General features: G+C 41.8%; 1 protein-coding gene across 1 annotated transcript; it reads left to right on the top strand.

The window, feature by feature from the left end:
* The first annotated feature begins 58 nt into the window (after positions 1-58).
* On the top strand, positions 59-10,357 carry NIPA1 (non imprinted in Prader-Willi/Angelman syndrome 1). Its single transcript, XM_010147919.1, has 6 exons — positions 59-178; positions 1,401-1,485; positions 2,531-2,578; positions 6,434-6,524; positions 8,336-8,496; positions 9,846-10,357. The coding sequence occupies exons 1-6, from the start codon at positions 59-61 to the stop codon at positions 10,355-10,357; spliced, it is 1,017 nt and encodes a 338-aa protein (XP_010146221.1).
* Positions 10,358-18,254: the final 7,897 nt, after the last annotated feature.

The raw sequence follows: 18,254 nt of genomic DNA, 5'->3' as shown, positions 1-18,254 counted from the left end.
AGCGGGGGGTGGGGGGGATGGATGTTGATAGCGTAGTCATCAGCAACAGCTTCCCGAGATGGCCTGGTCATCGTACGGCGCCAGGGACTCGCGTGTGCCTGCGTCTGTGGGTCTCCCCTGCGGTATTCTCACGTGCTCGTGGGACTTCACCCGTTTCCCCGGCTCAGAGTTTCTTGCCGTGAGCAGCACCAGCCCAGCTTGTCACTTGTTTATTCCAGCCCTTCCCAGGGACACACACCGCGAGTTACATCAGTCACGTGGGGATTTCCGTTTGTAGAGGACGGGCAGCTGGTGGCATGAAATCACTGCTCGCTTTCATTTTTCATATCGAAATCTTGTACCTCTGTATCGCTTCCTGACGCCAGCGTATTCCGGAACTGGCTGCGCTATCCAGGCAGTTTAGCCAAAACGAAGCTGTAAATTCACAGAGTACGAAAAGCTTTTCTGTTTTATTCTGAGCTCCCCAAAGCATGCAGCCTCTGAATGGCATTGGTTGGTTCCATACTTTATGCTTTGAATAATAGGAAAATGCAATGTATTTGTTTGTACTAAAAATCATGCCTCTCTGGGAGGTGAAAGTTGTAAACACAGGTTGCATTGAGGCCTTTTGATTGTATTTCTGTGATCAATAGCCATTTATTTTTTAGGTGATGGTGTCTGTGTGCATGTGAGAATGTGTCTGTAGGTTACAGGAACTCTTTCTTATGAAAAATCCTTTTTGGTGACCAGGGCGTGCTAGATATTTTCTCTGTGAGTGTGTGTGTGTGTGCATGTAAATATCTATGCACACACACACGTATTTGAGATGGTTAGTGTTAGAGCAGCAATGCGTTCCCGGCGCCTGCTGCATGTGCCCTGTTCAGGGTGAAAGCCGTGGAGCAGAGCAAGGTCGCAATTGTCACTACCAGCTGGCAGCTTGATCCAACAAGTTTATTGGCTGTTTCTGCGATGACCTTAGGGTTAAGGGCCTCAGACAAACTGTTGTTTTGTGAGCTTAGTCCCCCTTTCCCTCCAAGATGTCTGCAATCCATTTATATTGTCCACAGAGAAATTGTGTTTGCATCATAAATACAATTTTGGTTTTTTTTAAGGGAAACGATGAGTAAAGGCGAGAAAAAGGAATGACTTTCCATCCCAAGGCAGTTGGGGAAGTTTTCATTTTGCAGTATAGTTGGGTCTGGTTACTCCTGCAGAGCTTTCAGTGGAGCACTGGGATAAGCAGCCGATGTGTGTGTGCCTGCCGTCCCAGCGCCAGCAGCTGCAAAACACCCTGTTCTGAAGATATTACTGGTGTTTGTGTGTCTTGCTGAACGATTCGCAGCATTTCCTCTTGCAGTGCTCAGTGTGGAGACATCCAGGCAAATCCCCTGGGTTTCTCTCTTTTTGGTGTTGTGAAGCAGAGCCGTTCTGCCTTGAATCTCACAGCCGGAGCTGTGAGCCCGAGACCGTCGGTGTCGGATGATGGCTTTTTTCCCACCGGCTTCAGTAGGTGTTGTATAATTAACAAGCAGGCACTTCAGGTCTTTTCTGTCTTCTCTGTATTATCAATGCAATTAGTAATCCTTGCTTAGTTAGAAACAGCAGCGGGTGACAAATATTTTGCAAACTTATCTTACTTGAGTCAATATTTTCTGTAATTTGTGCCCCCAACAGTGTTTTTATTTTATATGCAGTAACAAAAGTCTAAAAAATGATCACACCCACTCTAAAGCTGGCCATTTTCATTAGTCATTTTCCATCTCATTTCAACTATATAGTGTGATTTCCAAGTGCTTAATATTTCATACTTCTCCAGAGTTATAGATCACTGTGCTTTTCCTTTCACTTGGGATTTCAGAGTAGGTACAATATTGCCTATTGCTCCACCAGCTCTTGAGAGAGCATCTTTCCAAATAGAAGCGGAGCTGAATTGCTAGAAAAAGGAGCAGAACGTAAGAGCGTGACGTGGTGCCAAGGTTGCGTTCAGTGGAGGCCAGGCTTCTGTTTAGTATGTGGTCTTTAGCCTGGATGTTCTACAGAAGCAAAACTTAAAGTGTGGTGCACAGACTCCCCTGGCGCATCCCGAGGCAAGAACCTATAATCTGACAACAAAATAATCATCCTTGAGCTTGGGAGGCACTAAGGCACAATCCGGAGATTTTACTCCTTTTTTTGAAACATGACAGTACATCAGGAATTCAGAGGCTTCAGCAGCAGCATTTTCTGATGTTCAAATGCAGGAGGATCGTTCCCTGCTACAGTGCTGCCAAAACAGCGTGCCAAAAGAATTTCTCTGCTACCTTTGCTCTGATACTATTTCACTCAGGTTATATTAGCAAACTAATTGATCCAAAACATGTTTTGTTTCCATAGGTTCCCCGTTCTCCTAGTAGTGGTTCTACTCCCGGTGTTTAAATGTCACCCTCAGAAGCATTTGGTGATGCTTTGGAGGTCCTTAATAACTGAGACTGTTGAAAATTACTCTGTTGCCTAGTTCCAACACTACAATTTCATATTTTTCTAATATATCTTACTATACTTCCTCTTCCAGGTACTTCGTACTTAACAGATATAGTATGGTGGTCTGGCACGATTGCAAGTAAGTACCTTAAAAGGTTTGGGTCTTTTTTGGAGGGAGAAGTTGCGGTTAAATGGTGAAACGAGACATCGGTAAATCTGGGTTCTAATCTTGAATCTCACGCTCGCTTGTCACGAAATTCCCATCCCTCAGAAATATCCCATCTGTAGTGAACTCTCACTCTGGCTTGTGTGTCTGATGGTGTTTGAGAAAGCGAAGAGCTGGGACAATCCCAAGCCAGGCATGTTCCCAGATTTCCAAACCGTTTGGTACTTGCAGCCGTTAGCAGCCATGTGCTGCTCTGACTCTGGGTTCCTGCATGTTTTGTGTCTCTGGATTGCACTGGTCCCCTCAATTTCTAACGCAGGTCGAAGCTGGGCAAGAAATTATCGCTTTGCAACAAAGGGCTCATTGAGCACGTTATTTTTTTTAGATCAGAAAGCACTTAGCCAGCCTCGATTAAAACAAAAATATAATCCTTTTATGGTTTCTAGTTTGACAGGTACAGTTTCAGTTTTGAGGTGAAGCCTTGTGTGGTGCTGATATGAGATCAGTGTAATTTTACCCCTAGAATCTTTCTAAGTTCTGCTCAGGCGAAGTTCACTCCCTGATGTGAATCCAGAGCACAGGGAGCAGCTAGCTTTCTCCTCTCTCAGGTTAGCCTTAGTTCTACCCACAAGCCTAAAAGCATACCCCGCTTTTAGAGCCTAACCCAGCCTTCTGTGAGTTATTTGGAAGTGTTCTAATGCTGTTTCTGAGAACGGTATGAGTCCAGTTGTGCCCCTTATTTCATGGCAACAAGGTACGTCTCTCTTTTTGTTGTCTTCAGGCTATGCAGAAGGAATGGAAACTGATAGATCCCTTGAAGGACAAAGTTCACAGCAAGGGTAGGAGCCAACAGAGCTTCAGAGGAAAGTTCTCAGCTAATTTAACCCGAGTTTAAGTAGTTCTTTGTCAGCTTCCTCCTCTGCCAGGATCACTACTGCCTAAGCAGCAGTAAATCTGTGCGTTAATCACTGTTGTTTATGGCTCATGAGGCTCCCATCTTGAATCTCTAAGCAGAAGGAGTCAAAATGAGAGAGTTTTTATTACAGGAGTTTATCTTGATGGATCAGAGAAAACAATTTCATGCTTAAAAGAGATGACTGAATTGAGTGAAGACAAAATACCTGAAGGGAATGGTATCAGCTGGCTTTTGTCCCGTAGCTAGGTGCAAGTGTTTCAAGAGAAAGCCTCAGTAAGTTTACAAAGGAACCAAGGGAAGAATTGCCTAAGGATATTATAGATTGAACTGCAAGAGAGTCACAAACAGCAATACTGAGAGCCAGGTAGGCACCATCGGGATGCAGAGAAAGGTGACGTTTGGGGCATTAGCAACATCCCCAGTTGTCTGAGTGAAATTATAACAGCTGACATAATTTTCTCAAGCAGGGAATTTGGATGACTAACAAAACCCACATAAACTCTATCAACTTGTTTTCACAATATTTGTTCAGATGGTGAACAAGCATTTCTGTGTTGGCATGCTGATGCAGCATAACACTGCCTAACCATTTTGGGGCCTCGGGATCCGCTGGATAACTGAAGACTTCAAAGAAAGGGCAACAGATTCTGCTAAGGGATTTTTTTAAAAGTCAAAAGAGTGGTTGCAGCATGTGAACAGGTATTTCAATGAGCATTAAACTAATTAATTGTCTAATTAATTAGTTTTGGTGCAGGTTTTGACAGCAGCATAGATGTGGCTGAGTTTTATAGTGGATACATCTATGTCAGTGTTTTATTGCAGATGGGGAATGCAGTTGTGAAGCGAACCTCCTGTTTGTCTCCATGGATCAGGCTTTCTTTCATCTTGTGGAGCAGTGTTGGAGCCCCTGAACTGGGCTTTAAGGTGAAACTAGGCTGGAAGAGGCACTGTAGGAACATGCCTAGCACACACCAGCTGCAAACAGACTTTCAGTCCATGGGAGCAGGCTGAAGTTAGTCTGAAATAAAACCCCTGACATGAGTACGGCAGACATCCTTTGCTGTCACAGATCTACTCCTGGTCGCCTTGCTAATGTAGACGCATCAGTGCACATGAAGTTTTGTGTTGCAGTAACTTTTGGGATACTGGTACTTCTTTAGTACTTAAATCTTGGTGTGTCTTCAAGAACTGAAGCCATGTCTTGACTTCCAGCACTGATGTATCTGTAGGAGAATGTCTATCCAGAGAGGATAGGATAGATTGGCAGCAAAATGCCTCATCATTGGGTAGATGGTAGCAATTACTGAGATTCTTTTTTTCACCGGTCTTAATTAGTCCTGGTCTGTTCGTGGAGGTAAGAGATTGTTACTATTACTCCATGGTGATACTGAACACTTCTGGTAAGTTCAGTTGAGTTACACTATGTGCAGTTTGACAGAAGCTTCAGAGACTTAATTTATGGATCGGTGTCAGTGCTATCTGTTAGGGTTCTTCTAAGAGAAAGTTTGAGGCACCTGACCTCCAAAAACCACAACAGGAGTCACTAGGAAGCATATGTAATCTGCAGAAACACAGTGGGCTAGCTGTGTCCCGTCCTCCATGCCTTTGGATGCCTTGAAGATAATGCCAAAGTTGCCACATACGTCTGCTGAAAAACAAGCCCGAGGCTGGTAGCCGAGTTACTCTGTTCCTAGGGGTAGGGAGACCATCACTGACTCCTGTGCTCTAGAAACGCTGCTCATTACCTACTCTGGCTCGCCCCTGCACGTAGAGAAAGCCTCAGTGAATTGGATTAGTGTAATTTTGCTGCACTCTGCAGTTTTGTAAGTTTGTTTGTCTCCTTCGTGTTTCCTGTAGGTTACGCAGGTCTTCAGCTCTACCGATAATGTGAGCTAATTTGGTAAATTAATTAATGTTTGCACAGGGCTTTGCAGGTGTAAGGAACGCAATGATGGTAATGATATCTGATAGTCGAGGACAATGCCAGCCTGAGCAGGAAGACAGCTTGGATTCCTGAAATGGTTTTTTATGCTGATAATAGCTCTTAAAATCAACTGGAAATTTGAGCCGTATGTAATCTGTGTTCAATCTCAGGGTTCTTGCCAGTTACCACAGACCCTGTAACTATGCAAGCGTCATTATAAACTTGCCAGCACTTGCAAAACCACCCAGCTTTTCTTTTTGAACTGAAAACTAGAACGCATGAACTGTTTATCACGGCTGTGATGTGCAATAGCGTGGTGCATCTTGGAACTTGTTTTTATTGGGGGAAAGAAGGCTGTTACTGCAACTTGCCGGGGGTCTGTTCTCTTTACGGTGGTCAGGAATTACTCTTCATGCTATACAGTGTTGTGAAAATTTGATGCGGTCTACCGTATGTTGAAAAGCCTTTATGCAGGTGCTTAGTATTTCATTATTAAATGCCTCAGTACTGCCCTTATTTTCCACACCCCCTCCCTCACCACCCCAAAGTAACACTGCCCTAAAGAACTATAACCAAGTGCATTTGTGTTACCTGTGTGCACGTTCTAAAGCTGAAAAAATGGGTTATATATCATTTTAGCCCTCCCCACATAAATGTTTGAGTGTAATAAGATATTTGAGTGTAATCAATGAGTTTTTCTAATTCAATTTATTTAATTAGAATTTATATTCAACTGCAAATAGGATTATTTATTGTGCCCTCTTGGATCTTCTTGTGTTGCAAATATAAATCCTAGATGAAAAAAAAAAACTATTTAAAAATATAGAAAAATTCCAGCCATTTTGTTTAAGTGCAAAATTGACAGAGTAAGCAAATCTGTAACATCTGTTTTCCTGTTAGGTCAGTCTTTCCCAAACAGTATTGGGTAAGTTTTCATTGCTCCTTTTTAGAAAGGGATTTAAAGGTTTATTTCTGGTTCTCTTGACAGTGGCTCTGGGTCAAATAGGGAATTTCTTGGCCTACACTGCGGTCCCAACTGTGCTAGTGACGCCCTTGGGAGCTCTTGGCGTTCCATTTGGGTGAGAGTTTGCTTTTCTTGTTCTTATCTGCATGTTGTTACTGTTTAACAAAATGTCGGATAGACTCAGTGATCACTGGAGGTCTGCGGAGAAGATGCCAGGCTTATGACTCTTAATGATGTGTTATAATGTCACCTATTTCTGTTTTCCCTGGCAAAGTGGTGGGGCAGAGGAGAAGACAGTGATGAAGAAAGGGTTCCTGAGTAGCTTTGGCTTTAACTATCACTGTGACCTGGAACAGATAAATATCCTTTTTCCCTCCCCTCCCCATTCACTGGGGTTATTCTGGACTCTTCTGCCTATTCTCTTATTCACAGTTCCCTTACTGTGTAGATCTTTCTTTCTTTTTGTCTCACATTCTTTCTCTCCCCTGCTAGCCACAGCTCACGTGTTCATTGATGCTGATTTTCATTTAATGGGATTTGACCCCGTTTCCCCAAGCGAGGGAGTCCTTTGCATATGCAGGCCCCAGCTTCTTCAATGTTTTGTTCACGTAAGGGTAGGGAACAAAACAGTGAGTGTTCCTAAAAGGATTTTAATATGCAACTAAATGCTTTGTGAATAGCTACAATACAGTTGTGAAACTGCTGCAGTGAAAAAGTACGATTATTTGAAAACAAGGCTGTGCATTGCCTTGAGATTTTTCTGTTGCCTACTGTTGGCTGCTGAATCATGGATCGGACTGCACCGGTGTGCCGGTTTTGGCTGGAATAGAGTTAATTTTCTTCACAGTAGCTACTATGAGGCTATGTTCTGGATTTGTGCTGAGAAGAATGTTGATAACGCTGATGTTTTAGTTCTTGCCAGGTAATGCTTATATTAAGCCAAGGGCGTTTCCAGTTTCTCACACTGCCCCTGCGTTCCCAGCTTCTTCTCTACAAGAGGCTGGGAGGGCACACAGCCAGGACAGTGACCAACCTGAGCAAAGGGACATCTCACGCCGTAAGGCACCATGCTCAGTATATAAGCTAAGGGGTGTTGTCTGGGGGGAAACACTGCTCGGGCATGGGCTATCATTCGGTGGGTGATGAGCAATTGCGTTGTGCATCGCTTGGTTTGGTATATTCCTTTATTAGTGTTATTATCTCCTCTCCTTTTGCTGTCCTATTAAACTGGTTTTATCTCAACCCACGAGTTTTGTTGTTTTTTTTTTTTATTTCCTCCCACATCCCACCTGGGGAAGGGAGGGGTGAGTGAGTGGCTGTGGGGTGCTTAGTTGCCATCTGGGGCTAAACCACAAGAACTGGCCATCTACTTCAGAGTGTAGATGGCTTTATATGGACTTCACGGCTGCCTTCAGTTTTACACACTATGAAACACACCGATGGTGGTCTACTTACCACCTATTATTTTATCCCAGGCCACATGATTTTGTGTATTTTGGTCATCAGTGTGTCTGAGCTGAGGCCTGTGATCTCTGTCACCAGAGGTCACTTTCGTCTTGTGAAGGTGTAGCACCTATAAATGGGGCTTAGTGACAGCTCACCAAAGTGTCGACAGGTAGATGTCTGCCTCAGGGATTCCAGATGTCTGGTTTGGGTGTATGGTTTTTTGGGAGGGGGTGATGTGGTGCTGGTTTTTGGGGTGGGTTTTGGGGTTTTTTTCCTGAGATGAGACATCAAGGGTTGAGTAAGACTGAGGGTGGATGATCTTTCCTAAGATAAGTCAGAAATGCATTTTGAGGATCTACCAACTATTCCTTTTCCTATAAGAATTAGTCCTTTAAGAGGGAAATGCAAGTGGCACATCACTTTTCGAGCATTATTAACAGCATGTAATCAAACTTTTGATTTTCTTTCTCTTTGTGAAAGGTCCATTTTAGCTTCTTACTTACTGAAAGAAAAACTGAACATTCTTGGCAAGCTGGGATGTTTGCTGAGCTGCGCCGGGTCTGTTGTTCTCATCATCCATTCCCCAAAGTCCGAGAGTGTAACGACTCAGGCTGAGCTTGAGGAGAAGCTTACAAATCCAGGTACTTTGTTCTTTGATTAACTCATAACGATTGTGTGAGATTGATCAAGAGCACGCGGGGGGAGAGGCTTACTGCTTCCACCAGGTGGGAAAATTGGCTTCTGAAGAAACCATGACGTGACAGAGGCAAACCAGTACAGCTTTTGGGTAGGGAAACTATGCCTCGCTGTGCTTGGAACTCCTCAGATTTATGGATACATGTGTGCAGAAAGGAAAACGTGGATACTTTTGAAAGTGTTATACCACCCAGCAACCTCAGAACAATGGCTATTTGACCTTGTAATTTTCTAAAATTATGAAAAAGTGTATCTTGCTACTTAGAGGTGAAAGGTATAGTTCTAGGATGTCAACTTAAATTCTTAAAAAAACCCCCAAAAACAACCAAAACCAACACCCCCCCCCACCCAAACAAAAAATACTGATTGTCTTTTGTTCTTTAATTCTGCGTCTGTGTTTTTTTTATTAAAAGTTTATACTGGATACCAGTGATGTTCCATGCAGATTTCTTTGCACAATAATAGTGTGTAGGAACACGCCATTGAGACATAGGCTGAAATGCCTGTTCTTACAGAAAATGTAAAGCCCCGTTAGCTCCTGGAGGACACGTACTAGTGCTAAAACATGCCGGACCCACTTTTATTTTTCTTGCATAAGAGCTACATTCCCAGCTGCTCTTATTTCCTTTCATTGCTTTAGGTGACAGAAATTCAAACCTAATAACATCAGCTATGCCAAAAATTTGCAATCAAAGAAAAGGAAAGAAATACCCTCGTCTAAATTTACCATTTCAGTCTGACCAAGATGAATTGGAAATATTTTTCTTTAAAACTGTAAAGCATGAAATGGTTTTCACCAGTCTGATCTGTGTGATGATGCTGTAATGTAAGTGATATGGCCTCTCAGCATTTCCAGCTCTCCCTACTTGCCTTAATGGGATCTGACTTTATGTTTAAGCTCTTTGCTGGATCCACACACCATGCTTTATTGAACTGGCTATGAATGAGGTGTTACCACTGCTGCCTGTCACAGGGGGCTTTAAGGAGTATAATCCTGATGGAAATGAGAATGAAAATGAAAGGAAAAAGCCTTCTTAAATCCAGTTCAAATGTGCAAGAGTGTGTATTTTACTGCATGATGATTTGTTTCACCCAAAGAACTGATGAGAACATCATCAGTTGCAGATGCCCACAAGATCTCTCAAAGCCAGTGATTTGGATCTCTGTTCAGTAGCACACCTGAGTCGGGGTGTATACCTGAAGCTCGCTGATATGACATGATTTGCCTGCTGAAATCTTTAAAAGACCAGGAGTTCTCACCTTCTTCTTATCTTGTTTTCTTTTTGTTTTCCAGTTTTCGTGGGCTATCTCTGCATCGTGCTGCTAATGCTGCTCCTGCTTATCTTCTGGATCGCTCCAGCTCATGGACCTACTAATATTATGGTTTACATCAGTATTTGCTCTCTGTTGGGCAGTTTCACTGTTCCCAGTACAAAAGGCATTGGGCTGGCTGCTCAAGATATCTTTCACAATAACCCCTCGAGTCAAAGGGCTCTGTACCTCTGTCTGGTACTTCTGGCAGTATTAGGATGTAGCATTATCATTCAGTTCAGATACATCAATAAGGCACTGGAATGTTTCGACTCCTCTGTGTTTGGTGCCATCTACTACGTTGTGTTTACCACCCTAGTCCTGCTGGCTTCAGCCATCCTTTTCAGGGAATGGAGTAATGTGGGAGTGGTAGATTTCTTGGGAATGGCTTGTGGATTCACCACAGTATCTATTGGTATTGTTCTTATACAAGTCTTCAAGGAATTCAACTTCAATATCGGGGATTTAAATAAACCTAACATGAAGACAGATTAAAATATTTTTTGAGGGGAAACTGGATGGCTCAGGGAAGGATGCAGAGCCTTTCATTTCTAGGTCACTGATTCCAATGTGATTCAGGTTGGTAGTTACCTTCTGACTATTTGGTGGCCTACGTGAATGAATTGGAGGCCTCCATCCAGTTTCAAAGGAAGAGTTGTCCATGATCCCCAGTCAACACAATAAATGACCTTAATTGGAACCACTGATTGAGTCAGCATAGAGACCGATGTACTTCCTTACTGTAAAAGGTAATCCATCAGAAAAGATCTAGGGATGTTCTGATAGAGCGTGCGTGAAAGCTTGTATTGCGGCTTCTGGGGGCAGAGAACATCAGTTTCTAATGCACTCAATCTGACACCTTTCATGAGTGATGTATACCTAGGAATATGGTGGGGGGAGGGGGGGGGAAGTGAGTGGAACAGTTTGTTATTCTCGATATAGCAATGTGCTCACCGTCAAGGCTGTGAATTCTGAGACGAATGTTGTTTGAACCATGGACCGCAGATTTGTCCTTTTTAGTGACTGTCTCGGCAGCTTGGTCTGCCACGCGGTGAAGGCACCGGGGAGTTTTAAATTGAATTCTTTATTCAGAACAGTGGACCCTTAAAAATCTTTCACTAATTACTTAGCAGCTGATGGTAGTGTCCAGGTATGCGTTTTTATTTGTAACTTATGTGCGTTAAGACATACCGCATTCATCTGAGAGTTTTTAATTGGGAGCAGACAAAGACTGTGAAGGATGTGGAAATGATGCACAGACTCGTTGCCTGTATGGTGGCTTATTTGTAAGCAAATCAGAACTATTTCAGTGCCTTTGTAATCCAAAAAATACTGCATAAATGTGAATGTATTTGTTTCAGATGGCCTATAGTTGTTTAATAATTCTATTTCACTGTCTGTAACATTGGACTGTGTTCAAATTCTAAACATCTAAAGCATTCAGAAGGAGCCACACATTTTTGAAAGCATTTACAAACCTGAGCTGAAACCCTTAGTTGCCTTGACAGCTTCTGAAAAACCCATAGTCCTAATGGGAAGAGGTAATCTCGGGGAGGATGCTTTGTAAAGCAGTCCAGCATACCTGTATTTTAGGTAAGTGGCTAAATACAGAAAACCATTTTGTGAAGTAGCTAATAAGTAGGGACCACAAAAAAACCCAAATAAATTTGAGAAAGCATGAGGTTTCTCACAGCTCCAAAAAAGATGGGCTGATAATCTTGTCACGTCAGAAAAGGAGGTTAAAGGCTAAAAGAGTATAGGCATTCCGAGTGTTGAGTTTCGGATAACCAACAGGGATATACATTCAGAGCCGGTAATTTACAGACCTGTGTGAACAGTTCAGCAGTAATGTTTTTACAAGGAATACAAATGGCTTAAGCTATGTTTGGAACGATTCTGAACTGTTCAGCTTAAACCATTTAGAGAATATTGAAAAAAACCTGTTTATTTCTTTTTTTTTTCATGTTGTATCTTTTCCTGTAAGTAGGTTTTCGTGTTAATTTTCATTTGGTAGTTAGGACATCACAAGTCAAAGACTTGTAAGGAAAGCTTCAAAATGCTGGTTCCCATTTAAGTACAAAAATGGAAGGGTACAGTGGAACTCAGCGTCTCTAGTTCAGAACGTCTCTAGAAACCAACAGAAAAAAAACCTCAATGTGATTACGAGACGGCGACTGAAAAAGTTTGTGACGCTTTACCAAGAAAACATGAATGTAGCTTTGCGGCTGGCGGAGAGCAATGCAGACAGTAATGGGCAGTAATACTGTCCGCTCCCGTGATATTTTTTCTTGACCTGAATTAATGTTACCTTAAAACTTAGCCTCTATTTTCACTGAAAAGGAATGTTATAAGCAATAACTGTGAGCAGTGAATCCTAAAAATTTAGTATTCTGAAGGGACTATTCTGAGGGAGCAAGAGCCCCGCTATGTTGTTGGAAGCTTGTTTTATAACTCCAGACGCGGGGGGAGGGAGGGTGTGCCCTGAGTTGACAGCAATGTACGTTGTTGTAGGCCAGCATGGAAACTGGGTATCTTGGTGAAATAAAATAGTGCTAGCAGAGAAAAGGTCATCTTCATGGGTTTTCACATATTCTGTAGGGTTTCTAGAAAGTTCGAGAATCGTAGATGAGGGGAATTGGACTATGAAAGCTGGTTAAACCCAATGTCTGTCCATTACTGACTAGTAGATGGTGTCTTGGTTGTCAGCAGACAGTTATGTTTTGTCCTATTAATTCCCTTTTTCTGATCAAAACCTGAACTGTACATAGGTTATGAGGCCTGTGGTGACCTCCTTTTAAAAACAATGTTTGTTGTTTTCTGAAGCAGTCAAAATTCAAATTCAGAGCTCATGAGTTGCACATTGGGTTCGTACTAGCCGTTAACCTCTGAAGACTTCAGTAAAAATCTTTAGGTTAGAACGGAAATTTCTGTGGTCTCATCTTAGTCCTCCTTTGACCATATTTGTTTAAAATCGGTTTAAAATTCATGCCTGTTTATTTAGAAAGTGCCTATCCTAGTATGTTAGACGCACATGCAAATTGTCATTAAATATCAGATCCAAAATAACTTGACTGCCCTGTCTCAACCTTGGCACTTTCTGCATCACACACAGAGGTTTCCTTGATAAGCGCTCACTGTGCAGAGTAAGAGCAAAGTCAGGGCTGTGTTCCGTGGTCCTCTGACCATCCTCACAGCCGGTCGATGTCTGCATAGGCTGCTTCTCTCCTCCCCAGCTGCTCCTCATCTGTGATGGGCTTTCTAGAGATGTCTAGCTAACCTTGCTGTTTAAAACAGAGGTGTCAAAAGCCAGCACATGAGCTGCAAGAAATTCTCATGGCCTTGCACATCTGCAGCCTTTTACACCGTGAATGCTAAGTAACGGAAAACTTTAATTTTGCTACGTTGTTCAGCACGTAGCAGTGTTCTTCCGAGTTCTGCTGCACCTGGATCTGGTTAAGTTCTAACTTTAGAAGCGTATTAGCATTTTTTGTTGTCACTGTTGATATGACTCTATCACCCACCCCCACCCCTACATCCCTCGCTCTCCTCATTTTAGGTGTCCTACCTTTTTTTAGTCCCTTTGCTTTTCTGATTTAAAAGGGGGCACTGTGGAAATTGAATTTTAGCTATTCCCTCTTTTTTCTTTTTTTCTCCACCCCTTCGACAAGTAAGCACATTGAATAAGACAGATATCTGAGTTCCGTCATCTCAGGGAGCAAATGTGCGTAGCTGTCTCCTGAGTGTCCAAAGGTGTCCGTCACAGGCCTGCCCCTTTCACGTTCTCTTTGCATTACATCCGGCGAGAGCTGCGAGCCAGATGACTTCAGTTCTGATTCCAAAGTAGAAGTGAGAGAGGCTGCACATATAAGAAGTGGACTCATTACAGTGGTGGGATGCATTTGAATTAAATTAGAATCCACATGAAAGGCGTTTTTTTCTGTATGTATGGCTTCTATTATCAAATACATTTACTTGGTACTCACTTCAAGATAGCTCTCTGATCATTATCCCTTCAGTGTATGGAGGATTTACATGTCAGTCACAATCCTTATTAGGTGTCAAACAAAAAAATCCCTCAAATGTGCAGTAGAAGAATAGAAACCTTTTTTGATACAACCAAAAAACCACATTTGTTACACCTTCAATACTTAAGTACAAAAGAAAAATACCTAAGCAAGTTATCTGCTGTATTGACTTTCCAGGATTCTGTATGTGTAAATAGAGCTTATTTATTAGTGAGCTGCAACTAACATCAGTAAGAACCTGTCATATCACGGTTTGACAAGTGAGTGAATTAATATTCCTATTAATAATCTCAGTTTATATTGGACATAGGTATTTTTCTGAAGTAACTAGCACTGAAAAATGAAAACACTGGATTTTATTTGCTGAAATACTAGAATCTGAGGTTTAGCTTTCCTTATTATTTAAAAATAGAGGGTTTGTACTTGAAGACAGATTCGGGGTTAGTAAATATGGGGTGCTTAAAACGGGCCGTTGTTTGCACGTTGTACCCCCCTCACCTTGTTTCGTAAATATAAACCATCAAGGATTCATCCCGGGTGTCTTGAGATAGTGTAACTGCTGAAGTTTCGCTGTTAAATCCAATGTTATCCAATGTTTATCTATTACCTGTCACCTTTTCTTTACAGAGTCTTTGTAATAACTCTTTGGTGCTGCTGAAGTGAGGCAGAATTTTAGTGAGAACCGTGTTAGGCACCAAAGATGTCCACAGTTGTTATTACTACTGACCAGATGTTTCAGACAGCGGTGTTGAGATGCTGTGGATTAAGAAATCTTTTTTTAAAGCTGCAATTAATTTTTTAATTGTTTTTGTTGTGTTCCCGCGACAGTTGCTCTACAGAGTGGAAAATATTACACAAAAGGGTATTTTGAAGTTAAATCCTTTTTTCAACTGTGGAACTTTTGCTTTCTTTTTTTATTTTTTTTACTTACTATTTTTTTTTTTCCTGGAATGTAAAAAATAGCTCTAATGGGATATGGGGAAAAGGTGGATGGCAACAAACATACAGTGTCAGGTTTGGTTGCTTCAATGCTATTGCAATATAGTTACTACAGATTACATAAAAATGGTTTATTTTATTAGCTTCCAAATAATGTATATATAGATTTGTTAATGGCTTACAAGTCAAGCTTACTCTCTTTGCTTTTTAAGAAATAGTTATAGGCATGTTGTATTTGCCTTGTGTAAATTATAAAAGGCTATTTATTAAGTTTTCTGATAACTAATCTATTTATTAATCTGTATTGTTTTAAAATAAATGATTTATTTCTAGCTCAACGCTTGTTTCGTGACTTCTCCTCTTTACCACACAGGGGAGAAAAAATCAGTTTTCCACATGTGTAGCTGCTGTACACCCTAATCTCAACTCCTAAACCCAAACTATTTCCATGGCCTTTTAATAAAATAGCAGCCTTGCGTTTACAGAGTAGCAGATTCTTTCATGTGTGCAGATCAGTATAGTGGTGTCTACTAGCAAGCTGTACCCTTAATGTCTTCATTGTACTGCAGCTTGCTCACAGGTAAAACAAACACTTCTGTGGCAGAAATGTTTGCTGGGGCCTCGGCCACTTCAAACTCTGTCGTAAGGGTTATCGTGTGCTCTGTCCATGGGTTCCTGTGCATTGGCTACTTGCTAGACAGAGCTTTTATTTCAAGACTGACTACTCCATGGTTGGGTGTGCATTGAGTGGCAACAGCTGTAAGGAAGTCTGTGTCACCAGCTTAGTTTACTGTCACAAGAGCTTCCTGCAGAAAGAATCACTTGGAAAATCACAGTGGCTACCCATCTAATCCTTCCTCTGAAATTCCTAGCTCCTCATGTCAGGTACTGGTAAATATATGACTCAGATATGGGGGGGGAGGGGGGCTTTGTTTGTTTTTTAACAGTGGGATTTATAATTAAAAACTGTTTCTGCTTTGCACTTGTGTCTTAGGCTATGCGTCAGTGTTGCTGCTGGTCACAATTAAAGGTTATTTTTAAACAAGGAAATTAGCTCCTCTCCAATATAAAATGTTTGTGTGCAGTGGGAAAGATTGGCATGGATTCTTTACTGGGTGTCATCAGAATTTTATTTTTAAAGGTGTTGATGATAGTAATGCAACGTACAAAGACCAAAAAACTAGAGAGGCTTTCCTTTCTAGATGCAGCATCTCTGATTTTTAAGTAAATAGGAGTATGTATTTTGAGAACACATTTTTAGCAGGAAATTTCAACTCTCTTTTCTTGCGCATCTCTGAACTTGGGCCTCTAAGGCAGCATTGTGATAAAAGCAAGTATGCTATTTATGCCACCATTATCATTGAAAGTCTGGGACATAACCAATCCCACACACTTCATAGGGGGAGAGTGTTAAAAGACCAACACCTAATACTGACCCAAAAAATGTGTCCCATTGATTTTTCTAAGGTTTGTTCTGAGAGCTTAAGTCTTAAGTAAAGTCCCTTGAATGGGGCAGTGCAACTGCTGTGCAAGTAGACTCATAGACGTGGCTTCTTCGTTCTGCTCATCTGTCTTCATTAAATGCCGAAGGGACGTGGCCACCAGAGACCCTGTTACAGCTGCCTGAATCCCTAATCCATGTTCTGCCAGGTACAGACCTCACTGGATTCACCACCCTGGTGGGATGCTTTCAGACTCTGCCAGCTGGCACCGTTCTGCCCAGGAACTGTGTAGCAAGGAGCAGCTCGGGGCAGCCGGTGCACGGTGGCTTTTACCGCAGTCCCTTCGCTGCGTGTACGCAGTTGGAAATTACTTCACGAGAGTCCCTCGGTATGCAACGTGAGCTGGACTACCCACTAACCCCATAACGTTTCCCATGGTTGTATGGGTGGCACTATTCCTCCTTGAACCTTACTGAGGTAAAGGTTTAAAAGGTAAAGTTTAAACCTTATGAGATATTTATACACGTAGTAGATACTGCGCCCTAAAGAAGTACCTGCACTAGCTGACCTCTTGTGAAATTCATTGAGCTCAGCAGATGGCTTGTGCGTGTGGTTACCCTACCAGAATGGGTTAGGTTAGGCAGGTCACCACTGCTCAGATAGTTGGGAGTTCTTTCCAGACACCCAGCAAACGTGCCTGAAATACCATGATGTTGTAAATTGTTCTTGTAAATGCTTTGAGTATTTTCTGTTATCAAGCAAAACCCCTGGCTTTGAAGTAAAGATTTAATGATCTGTGCTGAATTGAGAGCTCCTAAAAAAATTCCTATTTTGTGTGAACAGATGACAGCATGTTAAGTAGAACTAGGAGCTGAAGAAACATGAGGAAAAGGATTAACAGATAATGGCTTAAGTCCCACAAAGGGTCTGTAATGCTTAAAGGAGTCCAGTTAATATTTTCAGGTGTTTATTCCCTTCATTATTGTTTCAGGTTGGCTGACAGGTGGTTTTGAAGAGAGGAGAGTGGAAGGAGCAGACTAAATTCACTTGCTTCAGACATTGTAACTGTTTGGCTCAGGAATATCTAGTGTATGTGTTCCCGGAGTTTGGCCTGATCACAGGCACATTCATTTCTGTAGCTCCTTTGATCTGTCTTAGGTCAGTACTTAGATTCTCCAGTTTATACTGTACTGTTTTAAGTAGTAAAATTGTTTTTTTAAATTTTTAATCTATCTGAGAAACCCTTTTCATCAGCTATTGAACTTTTTTGAAGTTCTAGTATTTTGTAAAAACCAGAACAGCCAGCCTCCTACTGTGTAATTACATAGGTAATAACTGCATATTGCTTTGTGGGGTTTATATATTAAAAAATGTATTATATATATTTATATAAACAACTACTCCACAAGTGCAAAGTTCATGTTATGAATACTGGATTAGTTTTAAATTGGGGAAAGGAATGTTGCCTTAGGGAATAAAATAGGCCTAAATCTTATCCATTTGCTTTGAGTGGCCTAGAAATTTTGGTTTTGTGACCAACTGAGGTACCATTTTTAAGGAGAAAGAACACCGCAGGTAACGTGATGAGAAAGAGCCTTATTACAGTTGTCCTGTGAGGGAAAGCCAAGATGGCTTCTCCAGCTTTGATTCCAAGTCTGGTGAAACTGAAGCAGCTGCTTGTACAGACTGTGGCAGTGTCACAAATCCCAAGGAAGGAAGAAGAAACCATTGTCACTGAGGGCTGTGACAAAACACTCCTATTTGAAAAGGTGGAGTTGCATCTTCCATGCAGTCATCGCATGTATTTTGGCAGCATTGGTTACCTGGATCTCGTGTTACAAGGCAGCGTTGTAAAGCCTGTGTAAATAGTTTTGAAGAAGCTGAAGAGCCCTCTTGAGCCTGAACCTTGGTACAATTCTGTTTTCAGGGTCTTCGCTGTAAGCTGAGGTGAAATATTTGCCCGACAGCGTACATCAGCTATAATGC

This window comes from Eurypyga helias, unplaced genomic scaffold (genome assembly GCF_000690775.1).
Source record: "Eurypyga helias isolate BGI_N326 unplaced genomic scaffold, ASM69077v1 scaffold43142, whole genome shotgun sequence".
Taxonomy (NCBI): Eukaryota; Metazoa; Chordata; class Aves; order Eurypygiformes; family Eurypygidae; genus Eurypyga; species Eurypyga helias.
Note: the sequence above shows the minus strand (reverse complement) of the source record. Positions and strands in the feature narration are given on the sequence as shown.